The sequence below is a fragment of the Emydura macquarii genome, unplaced genomic scaffold (assembly GCF_026122565.2).
Source record: "Emydura macquarii macquarii isolate MOO-44397 ecotype Brisbane River unplaced genomic scaffold, CSIRO-AGI_Emac_v2 contig_968, whole genome shotgun sequence".
Lineage (NCBI taxonomy): Eukaryota > Metazoa > Chordata > Testudines > Chelidae > Emydura > Emydura macquarii.
Genome location: NW_027131105.1, coordinates 4,081,873 through 4,099,782, shown reverse-complemented (window position 1 = coordinate 4,099,782; position 17,910 = coordinate 4,081,873). Strand labels below are relative to the sequence as shown.

Below are 17,910 nucleotides of genomic sequence, written 5' to 3'. Positions count from 1 at the left end.
GTGGTATCTCCTAGTCACTGAAATAATAAGCAGTGTGTACAGCGATGACAGTTCACCCAGTGTTGTTCCATCTCATGCAGAAGCAAGCTTTGGTTATCTGATTAGAGGAGAAAAATGCACCCTGCTATGAAGAATATGTGGACAATCCTGATTAGCTGAAGGGGGGTATATGGGGCCTGAATTGAAATCAGTGAGCAACACTAAAGAGAAATACTGTGTGAAGTTGAAGCAAATTGATATTTTATATCCCCTGACCCCGCCCAACCGCAAAATCCCCCATATTTTGTTTGCTTTCATTCTGGTCCCCCAATCCCTTTAGGCAATGCTAGGATTTTGCCTCTAGAAGAGAGTCACTGTAAACACGCATAGGAAATTATAGAACACCCTCTGTCCTAGGTGAACATGCAGTCACATCTTTCGGCAATGGTACAAAGAGTCCATAAATCATCGCTTCTAACGTTTCCATGGTTCTTTGAAACCAGGCAACTGAAGCAAATTGGTGTTATACATTTAATGCCAATTTTTTCGGCTTCAAATTGCCCCCATTTTTGCTCAATCTTTCATTCCAGCTGCTTAGCAGTTTTGAAAGTTAGAGTCCCAGGGGAGATGGATTAGTGGGCAGTTAGCAGATGTGGTGGACGAAAGTACATGATAAACTTACCACACGACTTTGCATCGTATCTCATGGATAGTAGCATATAGGAGTTGGAGGGGTGGGATGCTAACAGCTAGAGGAGTACTTTCTTGTGCGTAATGAGGAAACTCTTAAATTCAAGTAACATTCAATGTTTTCTAGATGTAAATAATTCAAGCTTGTTCTATTTACGTCTTTGTAGTGAATACATCTTGTCAACTTCTATGGACGTTGATCTAAATTTCAGTGTGTGTGATGTCTGCATGTTAATTTTCTGTATTTTAATGCTTTAATTCTCATTCCCAGCACCCCAATTTAAAATATTCTGCTGGAGTTCTGTACTGGATTTACAGGCCTGGAAACGGAGGGCCTATGTTTGCCCATAGAACCAGTATAGCACATGCAGCTGCAGTCCAAGTTTGCTAGTGTCATAAATCTCTTTCACAGGGAATATCTTTGGGATTGAGAGGGTTGACCAGTCTCCTAAGTATTTCAGTCCTTGGTTATGAAACAGCACTTAAAAGCAAGGAAATGAAAATCGTAAATCTTCCACTGGTGATATAGGGCCAGATTCTGATATCCTTGTTTATAATTAATCATGTTTATTATGGTAGTACATAAGGGCTAACCAAGAATAGGGCAGCATTATGCTAGACATCTTACAAATACAGTAGCAGATGGTCCCCACCCCGAAGACCTTACAGTCTAAATAGACAAGACAGACACGGGGTGGGGAAAAGTGTAGAATACACAAGCAGAGTGAATAATGTGATGGCTGCAAATGTCATGTTAGTTCCACAGTCTTTTTTTTTGAGGGATAGGTTTAGTTAGGAGGAGTTCAGCTAAATGAAAAGCAAAAGCAAGGAGGGGATAGGAACAGGGCAGGGGAGAAGAGGGTAAGAGGGGCAGGGGTGAAGTAAAATTGAGATGTGACGACTGAGGGAGAAGGGGGAAGGTTGGCGCAAACAGCTAGTCAGCACAAGGCAGAGAAAGTACCCACAATAAGTAGCACCTTACCCCTCAAAGAGGGGTAACCTCATTCAGACCATTAGTAAAGTAAGATGCTATTCAGCAGGAGTGGAGGGGACAAAGAGCTGGTCTATAATGAACACTTTCTTATGACGTATAAAGAAATATATATTTTGTCACAAGATAACACTAACTCTGATTCAAAATAAATGCTGTGCTTTCTTCAGTAATCTCAAATTATCAGCACAGCACAAAACAATCTGAATAGGAAACATAAAAAGAGTGTGTGAACGTTGGTGACACAGCATTGATCAGCCTCAAATGCAGGTCTACATAACATACATACATTCACTTCGTATTGATATTATACACTCCTAGCTAGCCACATGCAACACTAATATTAAGGAACAGCAATTTAAATATTTTACCAAAACCAAAAAACTGCAGCAATTCAGAAATATATTGTCCATGGGTCAGAGTTAAGATTGTTGTGAAATTGGATGCTGTATGACTTATACCATGTCTTTAACATATTAATTTATTTGCTTTTTTGCTTTAATCTATTCCTGTATCCAAGAACACTGAGGGGGAAGATAGGGGACTGCTGGTGTTCTTTAGCTGGGTCCACAAGAACACTTCATGCCTGGCAAGCTGGGGCGGGGTAGAGTTATGCTCCAGCTTGCCATGAACTAAATGTTCGTGTAGACAAACCCTAAGTGTTCAGTATTTGTAAATAATGTGATAGGTTGTCACTTAGCAATCTTAATTGTTGGGTTTTGGAATTGTAAGATTTATTACTGCAGCTATTGAAAAGTTAAATGTTGTAGTTTTAATTTTAAAATCCTGTAAGTTTACATTTTCAAGATTAGCTTTATGGCTCTTTTTCATCTGTAGTATGTGTTTTGAGTATTGCATGTAAGTCATTTTCATGGATTCTCCCTTACATATGCATAGTACATGGTATTACATGACACTAGTCACATCTTTGTTAAAATATTTTATATTTGTGTTTGAGAAGTAGTATGTAATCATATCATTAGACTACATTGCATGTAAACAAGGATGCAGAGTTAAGGTTGTGTTCTGAATCTTAATTTTAGCATTTCCTGACTCTTGTTTACTTAATTATACATTTATTTCACCTGGGGCAAAGAGCAACTGGGCTGAGCTAAAACGTGTTCACATTAATTTTCCTTTAAGGACTGAAATTCTTTGAATGATGGTAATCATAATTGTGGTAGCCAGCTCTGCCATTTTTGGTTCTTGGTCATAAAAAGCCAATTTTGTGACTGGTTAATTTAAAAAAAATAAAATATCTGTTTCTTTACTGCATAAGACGGGAAGCCCAGATAGATTTTTCATTGTTCTTCCCCAGAGGTGAAATTGGCATTGGATACTTTGATCTTGTACAGCCCTTCCCCACTGGGGTAAATGTCATGTCTGCAGGTTCATATGTTCAGTCTTTAAATCAGTACTAATCTGGGGATTTAGTACTGCATGCCAGCTCTTGCAACCAGTAGATCATGTTTGGAATATTCATAGTTAACAGGTAGTACTTCTGTCTGTCTGTCTGTTTTCACGTTATCAGAAATATTGTCAAGATAAACAGTTACAAATATACAGTAGTAGCTTCTTTAATAATATATTCTCTTTTTTTAAAATAGGGCAAACCTCCTTATGCTGCTTCAGCAGAAGAAGTGGCCAAAGAACTTAAGTCAAAATCCGAGGAATCTAAATCCTCAATTATGTCTTCAGATGGATCCCTGGCTGAAAATGGAGTAGTGAATGAGGAGAAGCCAGCTTCCCAGATGAATGGGAATACAGGAGACGTCAGGGGTTCCAACCAGTCTGAAAGTGCCTTGAGTAATGACTCTAAAATGTGCAATACAAATCCTCACTTAAATGCACTAAATGCAGACAGTGTTTGCCATAAAGATGATACTCTTGAGGCTGCTGTCTTAAAAAAAGAAGAGTAAACTTATTTTTTATAGAGGGTGAAGGATGTTGGGAAGGGTCAGGATTAGGAATATCTGGAGAGAAAGAGAGCCTACAGTTACGTACATTTTTTCCTTTCCGTAAGAGAAAAATGAGGACTTTGGAAATTCGGATCCCTCTTTGATGTCAGAGATTTAAACAACACATTTTTAGTTTTAACCAGTTGTAGTCAAAATGCTACAATAAAACAAAAAAGAAAGAGAATGAAGAGCATTTGACTCCCGCACTTAAAATGAAGTATACATAAAGTTTAAACTGGTTATGACAAAAGCTTGTAGTTTTGTTTCTTGAAATATAAGGAAAACAAATTTTGGCAGTCTTTAAGTATATATAGCTTAAACTATAATTTTTAGTACTTGGCACCATATGTATGCCATTATATTTGATTTTGCATTACTGTGTCACAATAAAGCTTCCTTAAGGCTTTGATTTCATGATTATGGGGGAAAAAGGCACAACCACAGTTTTTCTTTCTTAAATTTCATCACTGTTGATGTGGGTTTTTTTGTGTTTAAAATGTGCAAACTATCGAAACTAAAAATTAGAGTAATATTGCAGTTCTGCTGATTTTAAATATACATCATACATACTTTACAAGGAAGTTAAATGGAGATAAACTTGAAATCATAGAAGATACAAATGACCTTTCAAAATAAACACAATGTGTTCTGAAACTTTTTGTGACTAATACCATGCATCCGTGATCAATGAACTATGTGGTTTTGAATCAGACGTAGACCATTAGTACTACTATTTGAGCTAAACTTCTGCATGGTTCATAATTTTTAAAGTGTGTAGTTAATATTATGCATGTTATTGTCCTCTTTCTTCCATTCTTACAAGTACTGTGCCCATTTGCAAAACAAAAAGCTAATAATCAGTAATAGTCCTATAAAAGATGTTAACTATGTTTAGTCATTGACTGATCTTGCTCTAACCTTAAAATTTTGTGATTATTGACCTCTGTTGCATTTATTCTAAAACTTAAAAAAAAAAAATTATCTAGCCGTTTTTTGAATATCAACGTTACCCTGGTGTACTCATTGCTGTATGCATTATTGTTCTCTGTTGCTGTTTTATGCCTTCATATTAGCAAATATGAAATTCTGTGAAAAACAAAAAAAACAAAAAAAGCTTTGATCTTCAAAAAATACCCCCTTCTGTAGCAGGAAACAAATGGCTTGTTCTTGAGAACTTTCCCATCAAGAATTTAGTATAAGCGAATATACCTGTATCATTTTGATGTTTTTGTTAGTGTTTCCAAACTTAATGTACTTCAAAATCAGAATCATTTCTTTATATTCGTTTTCATATAATTCTCCTGATGCTCTTCATCACACATTAGTGATCAGAAATGAGGTGTAATTCCCCATTCCCTGCCCGCAAGAGCTAAGTAGGTATCTTAATGTAAGTTGAAGGGAGTTCTGCCCCAACTCATGGATTGTGCAAGAATGAACTACTGTTGGGTTTGATTGGTTGTAGATGGATTGTGGTGTGGTGTATTTGAAGGCTATTGAATGCAACTTACAATGCTTAATAAAAATCTTTATTCTTTTAGTATAAAATAATGTATGCCTTTTTTATTGTCACATAGATCCTTAATTGAATATACAGTGAATAAGTTTTCATGTGCACAAATAAGCTGATTGAGTTAGTGAATGACATGATCTCTTACTAACAGGTAGAAACAGGAAACAAAGCATTTTGTTATCATTCCTATGTAGGGGATTGTTGCCCTTAATGAGAACAATGCGCAGTCCTGTTCATTTTGTAGGACAACACAGGTTTCATGACCTGGTTAATAAGTTGCAAGTGTTCAACTTAATTCTTGAGAGCAGCTAGAAAAATAAAATTGGTCTGAAATTTGAAATTTGATTTCTGTGAAATATGACATAAGGTTAGTCATCAAGACCTGCAATTCATGGCCCTTTTGGCAGAGAGAATAAAAGAACGCAGTAAATAATACAATTGAAAAACAAAACAATTATTGTTGTGGTTACTTCAGAAACTACCATATTTTTGTATTCGCAAAAAAGGGGTGAAACATCAAAAAGCAGAATTTCAGGAGCTAGAATCTTCCCGAGGAAAAGTTTTTATTCCTCAAAGAAATTTCTGATCAGTGCCCTGTTCTGGTTCTCTGCAAATTGAACAAATACCTAAGGAAAATAAATTCTATGTGGCTTCTCTGGCAAACATAATCCCTGTTCTCAGCCTTCAGAACTGATTTGGGTTCCTTGATCTTCAGGATGCCTTACTACTTGTGGTTTTTGCCTTATTGAGAGTCTCATGATTAGCAGCAGCCACTGCCAGTACAGTGTTAGGGTGACAGCAGTGCCCAAGATATTCCCCAGTGCTTGTTAGGACTCGGCTACACAAGAAATATTTCCAGTTATATCAGTATAGTTATATCACTATAACTCCTTGTGCAACTACTCCTATTTTAGAATGAGAGACTCGCCTTGGTTTAACTTAAACCCCTTGCCAAAGCAACATAAACTAACCCAAAAAAGGCACTCTAATTCTGGAATAAGAACGTCCACATAGGGTTTTACAGGTATAACTGTATATTGACTCCTTAGTTCATACCACTACAACTTTCCAGCATAGACAGTGGCTGCTGCTTCTGTCAAAAATTATCTATTGTTTTATTGTCTGGCGTGAATGCCTAAAGGCCCTGTTAGAGCTCGATACACGTTGTAGGAGACGGTCCCTGGCTTGAAGAGTTTATAGTCTGAATAGACAACACTTACACAGGGTGACAGAAGGGGAGTATTCTCCCCGTTTCACAGTTGGCCGTGACCAACTTACACACACACAGGTGTTAAATCCTGTCTTAAACTCTGATATTTTAAAAGTGTGTTAATTAAAATATTTATCTAACAGTTTTACAACATCATCTATTTTCTTACTCTGACAGGGTCTATGTGAAACCTAGAAATTTATCCTAGCCCTAGGCTGCTGCATCTGTGTCACAGCAAACAGCTCTTCCCAGCAGCTCTGCTCTGAGCTCAAAGATTCAGGCTCCTGTTGGCAATCCAGATCCAGACTAGTTTGGTGTTGAAACCAGAATACAGCACCCTGGATAAAGGTGTGGTCTCTTAGCCAAAAATACAGGCCACCCCCCTGTCTCAGAGTGGATGGGCTGAAGCCAGCTCTTTGCCATATGTGGCTGTCATTGATGAGTAACTAGTCAAGTCCCCACAGAGAGCAGAAAAAAACTGACGTGAACATGTCCATGGACAAAAGCAGGGCTTGTAGGGTGTGTGGACAGGCTGGAGTTTTTCTTTCTTCATAGCGAGTGGTGAGATTAGGAAGACTACTGTCCCTGTCGAAAAGCAGGAATAGATGTTGTTCTTTAATATGTGTGTGCTGTGTCTATGTAACCCCTCCTTGTTTTAATGAGCAACTAAGACATCACTAACCACCTCCAGAATGGGAGCCAAATTGAGTGAGTTTTTGCTGTCTTCATTGCACAAAGGTGTAATTTTTACATAGAGATAACTGTCCTGAGTTTGCTCTCCTAAGGTACAGTCCTTATGGAGACAAGGCACAGGTATGTTCTACCTTGATGTAGCTGGTCAGAGTCGACCCTATAATTCCCACCTGCAGTTGACTTCAACTGGCTACGTTGAGGAAGAAACTACAGATTATACATTTACGTAGCTGACTCCATTTTTTTTCAGTAAAGTCAGAGCCCTAATGACTCCCTTACTTTTCAAGCAACTAATGTAAAATGAGACAAGGTGAGTAAGGTAATACCTGTTGTTAGAACAACTAATGTTGGTGAAAGAGACAAGCTTTTGAGCTTCACGGAGATCTTCTTCAGGTCACTTTGTCTTGTTCACCAACAGAAGTTGGTCCTAATGTACTGGGACCAACACGGCTACAACAAAACTACAGATAACGTAAAGTGTTCCTCTTGGAAGTGTTAAACTGAAGCAAGTGATGGAGCCTTCCTATAAGAAGCAATAAAGCAACAGGGGTCCTTATGTGATCTGACTGGAATAAACTTTGCTGCCTTATCTGTCCCTCTGCTTTTTTGTTCTTTATTTGTAGAATTAGTTGCTAATCATTTTAATTGTGTTGTTAATAATGATCCATAATGATCTAATAATGATTCATCCATGCTCTGGTTAGTGCACTGTTATATCTAATTTTTCATGAGGTAGATGGATAATTACCGACAATAGGGCAGATTTAGAGCCTTCAATGAAATGCTTTGTGTACTGGAGGGCTCAGAGCCTTGAATGGGTGGGCTTGAAGGGGTCAGAAATTTGTGGAGAGCGCCGATTATGGAAGGATAATATTGATACTTCCCACTTGTATACTGTAGCAGTTTTCATCCTTAGAGCTCGCACAGTACTTTACCTAGGTACGTGTGCTTTATTTTCATTTTACAGATGGCAAAACTCAGGAACAGAGAGGCTAAGTGACTTGACAAGTGACACAGCAGGTGAGTGGCAGAGCTGTGGGTAATCTCTAATACTCCTGACTCCCGGTCTGATGCATTAGGGTTATTCAGGAAAATCCTGAGTCTCCTGCCCCCTCCCGCCCGCCCGGCTCATAGTTGTGTTTAAATTACATCATTTGATTAGATTATGAAGATATTAGCTTGTCTCACCCTTAGCTATATTGTACTACTGCCTCTGCCCCCTTATAATAAAAGTGGATTTCTATAATGGTTTACAGTGTGTTATAGGATTGTTGTTGTAGCAGCAGCTAAAGCAAAGATTAGCTTGGGGGATGCTTCTATCAGTTCATCTGGTAACACTCTGCCACTGTTCCTAGAATTCTGTCGGTAGTGAGCCCCTGGTTATAGAACATACTTTCCCTGGTGGGCAAGGTTTGGTTGCTCTCCAGAGGAGTTTCATGGTTGTATTTTAGTTTTTATGGATATGTCATTCAATGTGTATGTGCGATGTGGGTGGTAGTCTTTTGACTTTTGGGGGTGCGGGAGAAGCAGGAAAGCTTTTTACTCTTTTACAAATACCTGCATGTATATCCCTATGACCTTCCTCTTGATGAGTACAGTGAGAATGAGAAAAATTGCATGCAAGTTTTTGCACAGCTAGCGATCCTTCAGGAGTATGGTTACCAAGGCTTGAGCTAGATGATAGCTCCTGTGGTAAAAGGACTGTATGTTTGCTGTGAGCAGAACCCTTGAGCTCCATTGCTGGTGCTTTGTTGATGGAAGCAGGCAGCAAGATCTAGTGAACTGGTCCATGGACGAGGAGGTGAAATCCTGGCCCTATTGAAGTCAATGGAAGTTTTGCCATTGACTTCAGTGGGACCCTGGATTCTATTCCTGAGTGTCACTGACCTTTTGTGTGACCTTGGGCAAGTTACTTTCCCTCTCAGTGCCTGTCTCCCTGCTTCCGCCCTTTGTCTGTTTTGTCTATGTAGTTTGTAGCGCTTTGTGACAGGAACCGCCTCTTCTTGTGTGTTTGTACAGCACCTAGCGTAATGGGGCTCCAGTCATGGCTGTTGCCTCTACTTCCTACTGTAATGTGAATTAATAATTAGAAAAAGAAAGCTTTTTGCATTAACCATGCACTTATATGTCTATAAAATAGTCAATAATCGATATTAGTTAAATCTGTCTGGTGGTTTTGATGTGCTCACTGGTAATTGTGTTTGCTTAATTCTTTTTCTCAACGTTTATATTGTGTGTGTTACTCTTCTCCCCTCTGGAGGTAGTGTCCCCTCCCCACCTCCCTCTTTTTTTTTTTCCCCTTGTCCTCATCTGATATAGGATGCTTCTTAATCTGTTCTGAGGGCTAAATCCTGCTTAAATCAGTTTGGCAATATATAGTTGCAGAAGGTGTGACAGCTGGAAAAGAAGTTTAAAAAAAAAAAAAAGTTGAAAGGAAAGTTTGATGAGCTAGAAGGGGAAGAGAGAGCTTTTCTACCAGAGGCAGCCTTCTATTTCTATCAGCAAGAGAACATTCTGCCTGTGAAGTCCACTGGACCCAGTCCCCCCTTTGCTGCCTTGTTATCCTGAAATTAGGGGCATCTTTGTTTTGATCATAAGAACCTTGTGGGAATATACTGATTTTAACTTTAAAACCCCTCTTCCTGCAAAATAAATGATTTCTGACTACTTCACAGGAAGAGAATTTACAATAAAGTGGAGAGGGTGGAAACAACTTTTATGGTAAAATGAGAAGTCACATTGTATGGATATACAAGAGGTAAGCATCTTTGTTGTTAACAGACATATGCAGATAAAGGAGACGTCAAAACAAAATTCTCTAATGCATTTCCCTGGGGATTTCAATTGCCCTGATGATGAAAAAAGTAAGGGACGAGCAAAGGTGCCTGGTATGAAGATAAATACCACAGGATGTTAATTAGCAAGATTAGAAATCATTTTGGGTTTTGTTTTTTTTTCTAGAGACCCAGCTAAGTATTGTTTAAGATAACGCTGGTGAATGTATAGGCCCCCTTGTCACATGAATTGCTTGCGATGCATGTGGGGTTGTACAGCCCAATCCAGGAGTGGAGAAAGAATGACCAGAAGGTGAAGCAAAGGTCAGTGAATATACTGTAGAAAAACAGGGACACATTAAACTGGCAACACTTTTTAATTATGTTGTTTTATAGCTGTTGTATTATAAAAAAATCTGACTCCTTCTGGCACTAAATAGATGCCATCAGAGCCTGTCTTGCAATCTGGTAGTTGGAGAAAGCTTACATGGGCTCCTGTGCCGAATTTCTGAATGGCCATGTATCCTTTGCTCCTTCATTCACTGCCAGTGTGAAAAAGCTAAAGGGGGAGAGGGATGGGACTGTGTATCTGGGAAGCTGCAGAAGTCTCAGTGGCACTGGGAAAGAATTCAAATGAGATGTGGGTGAAGACTGAGGAAGGAAGGGGTTTGAGAAAATTCTGTGCTGAACTCAACACCTGGAGGCCATTTCTTTTTTGCTTTTCCAGAGGTGATCCTGTCCCGCACAGCACGCAGGGAGCCTAGAAGCAGCAGAAATGAGAGGAGCGTGGAGGGGAGGGTGAGTGCTGGTTGGCTTGTAGGTGTAACTCAGCAACACTCATACAAGGTTAGCGATGCCAAGTGAACTTTGTACTCCAGAAGAACGCCTGTGAGGAGTGTTGCTGGGGTGGCAGAGGTGGATCTGATCAGATTCCCTAATTCCAGCCCTCTGGTGTTCTCCTGTCCCTAGTTCTCGATGTGGTGAGTTCTACTTCGAGTGATTGCTCACATCCATTCCAATATAGGTGAGTGCACGCCACCGTGCACTGGTTCCTGGAACTTTTTTCCCCTTAGCAGACCCCGTAGGATCGGCTTAGGCACCCCCTGGAGTATTGCGCTCATGCCGTGGTATATGAGGTACCGCCGACCCTGCAGGCCCTCAGTTCCTTCTTTCCGCCCGTGACGGTTACTGGAACGTCTCCTGCCTCTTGCGTACAGCAAGGTAGCAATCCCTTTATTGACTGTGTTGATTGTTGTTAAGTAGTTGAATAGTTAGTGTTTACTGTAATTAAGTAGTTAGTTAGTGTAAGATAAGAAGCCCTTAGGGGCTTAGGGCTGGGCCATGCCTGGCTCACCCAGTTTCAAGTCCTGCGCCACTTGCGGCAAGCCCTTCCCTGTAAGTGACCCTCATGAGCGCTGTCTCAGATGTTTGGGAGAACAGCACAGGAAGGACAAATGCAGGATTTGCAAAGCCTTCAAACCGAGGACCCAGAAAGAATGGGACGCTCAGCTGAAGGCCATTCTGATGGAGTCGGCGCTCTGCCCGGACTCCGAACCGCCATGTTCCCCTGTGGCACCGAGCATCTCCTTGGTGTGGAGCGCTCCACCGGAGTCAACCCGCCGCCACCAGTCGCCGGTACCTAAGAAGAAGAAGCGACAGGGCACCGAGCACCAAGGCTCCCCTGCACCGCCTGCATGGCCGGGGTCGAGCCAGGAGATGCCCCAGCCGCGGCCCATTGAGCTCACTCCGGTGTCGGCATCTCCACACAGGGAGCCTCCCCCGACCCCTGGGGGTGGGGAAGAGCCTCTGTAAGGACCGTCGACGCCGGAGGCATACCATGCAGCACAGGCCCTCCTGGCCACGCCAACACCTCTATCCTCCCCTTGGCCGAGGGTGCGGAGACTGGCGTCCCGAGGTAAACCCGCGCTGGGTGCCTCAGGTGGGTGGTCGAGACCCCCATAAGGGGCAAAGTCTCCCTCCAGACGGCCAGAGGGGGTAGAGCTGGCCGGCTCCCCTCATAGCTCCGACTAAGAGTCATCGAGCTTTTCCCCATCGTGGCACTGAGGGACGGTCCACGGCACCGGAGGCTTCGTGTTCGAGGTGGTGTCGATCTTGGTCGGCCTCACACGGTACAGGCGGCTCCCGCACCCTGGCACTGAGCCCTTCGCCACAGCACTGGCCCTGATCCCCGGCGCGGAGTCTGGCGTGGATCCCAGTGCTGAAGGACCCGGCACCACCGGCGCAGACCTCCTACATGTCACCGAGCCCGCTCTTCAGAGTCTGGCTTGGCATCACGGCGCCGTGGACGGCATGGCTCCAGGTCCTCAAAAGGGAAGCGGCGCTAGAAGTCCTTGGCACCAAGACAGAGGTCGTCTTCCAGCTCGTTGAGCCACATGTCTGCCCGTCGGCACCATCCATGCCGGCACCGACATTCATTATCTTTGTTGGGATCATTGCGTGGCAGGTCCCGGGCGAGAACAAGCAAGAGCCGTGGACACTGTCGGCACCGCTCCAGTGGCTCAGGGTCCCACAAGGGCAAGTCCTGTCCCGAACTACCGCAGCCGGTACCGAGGCCAGCACCAGGGTGGCCACAAGGGCCCTGGCAGTGGCCTTACTGGGGTCCATGGGGGGGGGGCGCAGATGGGGCAGGCCATTGTCTCTATCCCATCATCGGTGGTGCAGCCAGTAACCCCCCTCACCAAGCCAACACGCTAAGGGCCATTCCTCTGAGGGGGAAACAGACCCTGAGGAAGGACCCTCCACGGGGCCCCTTCCACAGTCGTCGTCCTCTTCCCCCGATGAGGCGGCCGCTAGGGATCCCAGGGCGCCCCTCCCGGACTTCCGGGCCCACCAGGAGCTCCTTAAAAGGGTGGCCAGCAACTTAAACATCGACCTCAAGGAGCTCTCTGAGGAGGAGGAACCCCCTCTTTGGAGTGACTAGATCGGCGAGACCATCGAGAGTGGCCCTGCCGGTCTATGAGAGTGTCATCAAGCTAGTCAAGGCTCTCTGGCAAACCCCCGCCTTGGTTGCTCCCACCTCAAAGGGTGCAGAAAAGAAATACTATGTGCCATCTGAGGGGTTTGAGTTTTTATACACTCACCCAGCCCCGGGGACCCTGGTGGTTGACGCGGCCAACCAAAGGGATAGACAAGGTGACCCAGGCAACACGCCCAAAAACAAAGGTGATAAAAAACTAAACCTGTTTGGCCACAAGGTCTACTCCACCGGGCCCTGCAATTGCGGATAGCAAACCACCAAGCGCTCCTGGGTCGCTACAATCTAAACCTGTGGAACTCAATGAGGAGGTTTGCAGAGGGGTTGTCCCAAGAACAGGCGACAGACTTTGCCACGGTACTGGAGGAGGGTACCACGGTGGCGGCTTTGCAGACTGCCAGCGACGCCGCGGACACCGCCAGCAGAGCCATGGCCTCCGTGGTTGCCATGCGACGGTGTTCGTGGCTGCAGTCTTCCGGGCTGTCCCAGGAGGTGCAGCAATCCATCCAAGACCTGCCCTTCGATGGGGCAGGCCTTTTCTCTGATAAGACAGATGAGAAGCTGCACGCCCTGAAAGATTCAAGGGCGACTCTCCGATCGTTGGGCCTTTACACCACACAGGCCTCGAGGCGCCAGTCTCGGCCGCAGCCCCAATGCCAGGTCCAGCTGCCCCCTAGACCATCACCTAGACCATCTCAGCCCTATAGGGGTCATAACAAGAACAGGGGGTTTGGGCGTCGAGACCGCTCGGGATCCTCCATGGCCTCCCAGCAAGGGCCCTCTAAGGGTCCCCACTCCAAAAAGCAGTTTTGATGGTGCACCCGTGCGTGGCACCGATACCCTTCTCTTGGTTCCACACCTCCCATTTGCGGAGAGGCTCAGACCCCACTACACCGAGTGGCAAGCTATCACATCAGACCGTTGGGTCCTCGGTGTAGTTCTCAGGGGTGTGATATAGCGAGGGCAGAAAGCTGTAGGAAAGTGATTTATGGCAGATACGTAAGCCTCAGAATGCTCAGAGCTCTGTTCCCTGCAGATTAGCTGAGTCTTGTTAGGGGGCAATTAGGAGCAGCTGAGCCAATTAGGGACCAGCCAGGTGCTCCATAAATGCCCTCCGCCCCAAACAGATGGCACGAGCTGGGAGGAGTAGGAGTGCTGTGCTGTGTGTAGGAGGAACAGACCAGAGTGCAGAGATTCTGTGGAGGAACAGGCTGGAGAAAGGTACCAGGCTCAAGAAGCCAGAAGGAGGGGGAAAATTAGCCCAGGGGAAGAGAAGTGCAGTTGGGAACACGGTGCCAGCAGCACCTAGCTGCTTCTCATAGGGCTGGGACCCGGAGGAGCGGGTGGGCCCGGGTCCCTACCCCCTCCTCGGGGAAGACGGGGTAACTAGAGACGCCCTGGCCCACTACAAGCAACCAAAGCGTGAGACCCGCTAGGGGGAAGTCGGCTGCCTGCCACAGGGGATATGCCCTCCAATTTACGGCCTTCCCCCCTAGATTTCTCCACCAATCCGTCCCTCTTCAGGGACCCCTCTCATGAGCAATTCCTTTTGCAGGAGGTGAATTCCCTCCTCCTCCTTGGGCTGTGGAAGCAGTCCCTCCACAAGAAATAGGGAAGGGATTCTACTCCAGATATTTCCTCATCCCCAAAGCAAAAGGGGGCCTGAGACCCATATTAGATCTCCGCCGTCTGAACAAGTTCATCGGGCATCTCAGGTTTCGCATGGTCTCCCTAGCCTCCATTATCCCTGCTCTGGATCCAGGAGATTGGTATGCCGCCCTTGATCTAAAGGATGTGTACTTCCATATTTCCATCCTTCCCAGGCACAGGCGCTTCCTCAGGTTTATGGTAGCTGCCTGCCATTACCAATTCTCGGCCTTGCCCTTTGGCCTCTCGTCTGCCCCCAGGGTCTTTGCAAAGTGCATGGTGGTGGTGGCGGCCCACCTGCGCCGCAAAGGGGTTCATATCTTCCCCTACCTGGACGACTGGCTGATCCGAGGCAGGTTCAGGGCCCACGTGAGGAACAGCCTGGCACTCATCTGCGCGACATGCACTAGCCTGGGGCTGCTCATAAACGAGCAGAAGTTCACTCTCAACCCACTGCAGCGCATAGATTTAATCGGGGCCACCCTGGACGCCACCCAGGCCAGAGCCTTCCTCCCACAGCCTTGCTTCAAGGCGATGGCCGCCATAATTGATCATCTCCACAGGTCCCCCACGACGACAGCCATGCACTGGCTGCAGCTGTTGGGACACATGGCGGCCTGTACGTATGTGGTGAGGCTGGCTTGTCTCAAACTCAGGCCTGTCCAGATGTGGTTATCCTCAGTGTATGCACCAGCCAGGCACTCCTTGAACAGGGTGGTCACGATTCCCACACAGGTCCTGACCTCCCTGAACTGGTGGAGGACTCCTGGGGAAGTACTGAGAGGAGTTCCGTTCTGAGATCTGCCCCATCGGTCAACCTCATTACGGATGCTTCGGACGTGGGGGGGCCCCACATCAGCACCGATCTGAGCACCTAGGGGCTCTGGTTGGAGGAGGAGAAGAGTCTCCATATCAACGTCCGGGAGCTCAGGGCAGTCCGGCTGGCCTGCAAGGTCTTCCTCAGATTCCTGAGGAGCAAGATGGTGCAGGTCCTCATGGACAACACAGTGGCCATGTTCTATATGAACAGGCAGGGGGGAGCGTGCTCCTCAGCCCTTTGCCAGGAGGCCATTCGACTTTGGGATTTTGTGGTGAGGTACAACTTCCATATATCTGCCTCTCACCTCCTGGGGGACAGGAACAATGAGGCGGATTCCCTCAGCAGTTTCTACCCCGTAATGACTGGTCGCTACACCTGGAGGTGATAACCTTTATCTTCCGCAAGGGGGGTGTTCCCCCAACTGGACCTGTTCGCATCGTCCTGCAACAGAAAGTGCCCGAGGTTCCACTCGCTCCGGGGTTGCGAGCCGGGCTCCATCTCCAACACATTCCTCATAGACTGGATGGGGACCCTCATGTATGTGTTCCCCCCCCCTCCCCATTCCGCTACTGCCCAAAGTCCTCTTGAAAATCAAGAGGGACAAAGTGGATGTCATACTGATTGCCACAGCCTGGCTGAGACAGCACTGGTTCAGCATGTTGCTGGACCTGTCCATCGCCCCACCAGTGCCGCTCCCGAGGCGTTACAACCTGCTTTCCCAGGACCAGGATCTCCTGCTGCACTTGGACTCCCTCCACCTGATGGCATGGTGACTCTGTGGCTGATGGAGAGAGAGAGAGAGGCTGCTCAGTGCAGGTCCAACAGATTCTGCTGGGCAGCAGAAAACCTTCCACTCAGGTAGTTTACCGGGCCAAGTGGAAGTGGTTTACCTGTTGGGCGGAGTCCCGGGGCATCCCACCGAGCTGCTTGCCTATACAGGCGATCCTGGAGTATCTGCTGCACCTCAAACTCCAGGGTCTAGTGCTGGCCTCCGTGAAGGTGCACCTGGCGGCCATCTCAGTCTTCCACCAGCCGATGGTAGGGAGGTCATTATTTTCCCACCCTATGTCAGTTAGGTTCCTCAAAGAGGTGGAGAGGCTGTACCCGCATGTCCGTGACCTGGTGCCTCCCATGGGATTTGTACCTGGTCCTCACCAGACTAATGGGACTCCCCTTCGAGCCCATGGTTACATGCCCGCTGCTCATCCTCTCTTGTAAGGTAGCCTTCCTGGTGGCCATTACATCGGCTAGGAGGATCTCCGAGATAAGAGCTTTGACCTCGGAGCCCCCCTACACCATCTTTTATAAAGACAAGGTGTGGTTGAGACCCCACCTGGCCTTCCTGCTTAAGGTGGTGTTCCAGTTCCATTATAACCAGGATATCTTCCTCCCCGTGTTCTTTCCAAAACCACACGGGTCGGAGGAGGAGCGGAGATGGCACTCGCTGGACATGAGACGAGCCCTTGCCTACTACATCGAGTGGACACGGCTGTTCCGGAAGTCGACACAGTTGTTCGTGGCGGTGGCAGACTGGATGAAGGGCTCACCTGTCTCCACCCAGCGCATCTCTGCCCGGATCACCGCCTGCATCAGGTGCTGCTACAAGCAGGCGAAGGTGCCGCTTCCAGGAGCTGTTTCAGCGCACTCAACCATAGCCCAGGCCTTGTTGGCAGCCTTCCTGGAAAGAGTGCCCCTGCAGGACATCTGCAAAGCAGCTACCTGGTCATCGGTTCACACCTTTACGTCTCACTACGCCATCGTGCATCAGGCGAGAGAGGACGTGGGCTTCGGCAGGGCCGTACTGATGAGAGCAGCTCACCGTTGACTCCTACCCACCTCCAAAGTATGGCTATTTAATCACCTATATTGGAATGGATATGAGCAATCACTCGAAGTAGAAAACAGGGTTACTTACCAGTAACTGTTGTTCTTCGAGATGTGTTGCTCATATCCATTCCACACCCGCCCTCCGTCCCCGCTGTCGGAGTAGGCAGAAAGAAGGGACTAAGGGCCCGTAGGGTCGCCAGTGCCTCATATACTGCGGCATGCGCGGTACTCCAGGGGGCGCCTAAGCCGACCCTAAGGGGAAAACAATTCCGGGAACCAGTGCACGGGGCGCACACTCACCTATATTGAAATGGATATGAGCAACACATCTCGAAGAACAACAGATACCGATAAGTAACCCTGTTTTTTCTGTGCCATTTGCAGTGATGAAGCAGCATTACATCCTAATGCAGTACATGGGATACAGACTGAAAGGCTTGGTGGCTTTCTGGAGGATGGGATTTAAGAACAACTTGGAAACCATACAGTTCTGGGGACCTGAGAGTTAATTCAGACATTCCTATAACAGCCTAAAATCCATTGGACTGAGCCCACAGATCCCCAAGGCCTAACAGCCCTCCATGCTTGGAGAAATTTGTTGCTGCAGAAGTAAATGTTGATCACTTCCCTGTTCGGACAGACTTGTCTGAGATGCACAGAAGCTCAGGTCCCGGGCTGCCATTGTGTAACAAACCACGGTGCCTGGATGTGCGTGTGGGCACAGCCAGCTTACATGCTTATCAGAGAAGTAACAGATTAGTTGTGGAGGTGACTGTACAGGCCCAGGCATTCCCATGTGTTACTCTTTGACAGGTT

At 46.3% G+C, this 17,910-nt stretch overlaps 1 protein-coding gene across 1 annotated transcript in view; it reads left to right on the top strand.

The window, feature by feature from the left end:
* FAM120A (family with sequence similarity 120 member A) overlaps positions 1–5,166 on the top strand; it is a 92,012-nt gene extending 86,846 nt beyond the window's left edge. The window contains exon 18 of the mRNA XM_067543823.1: positions 3,268–5,166. Coding sequence (XP_067399924.1) covers positions 3,268–3,579 — 312 coding nt within the window. The 3' untranslated portion in view covers positions 3,580–5,166. The remainder of the gene's footprint in view (positions 1–3,267) is intronic.
* Positions 5,167–17,910: the final 12,744 nt, after the last annotated feature.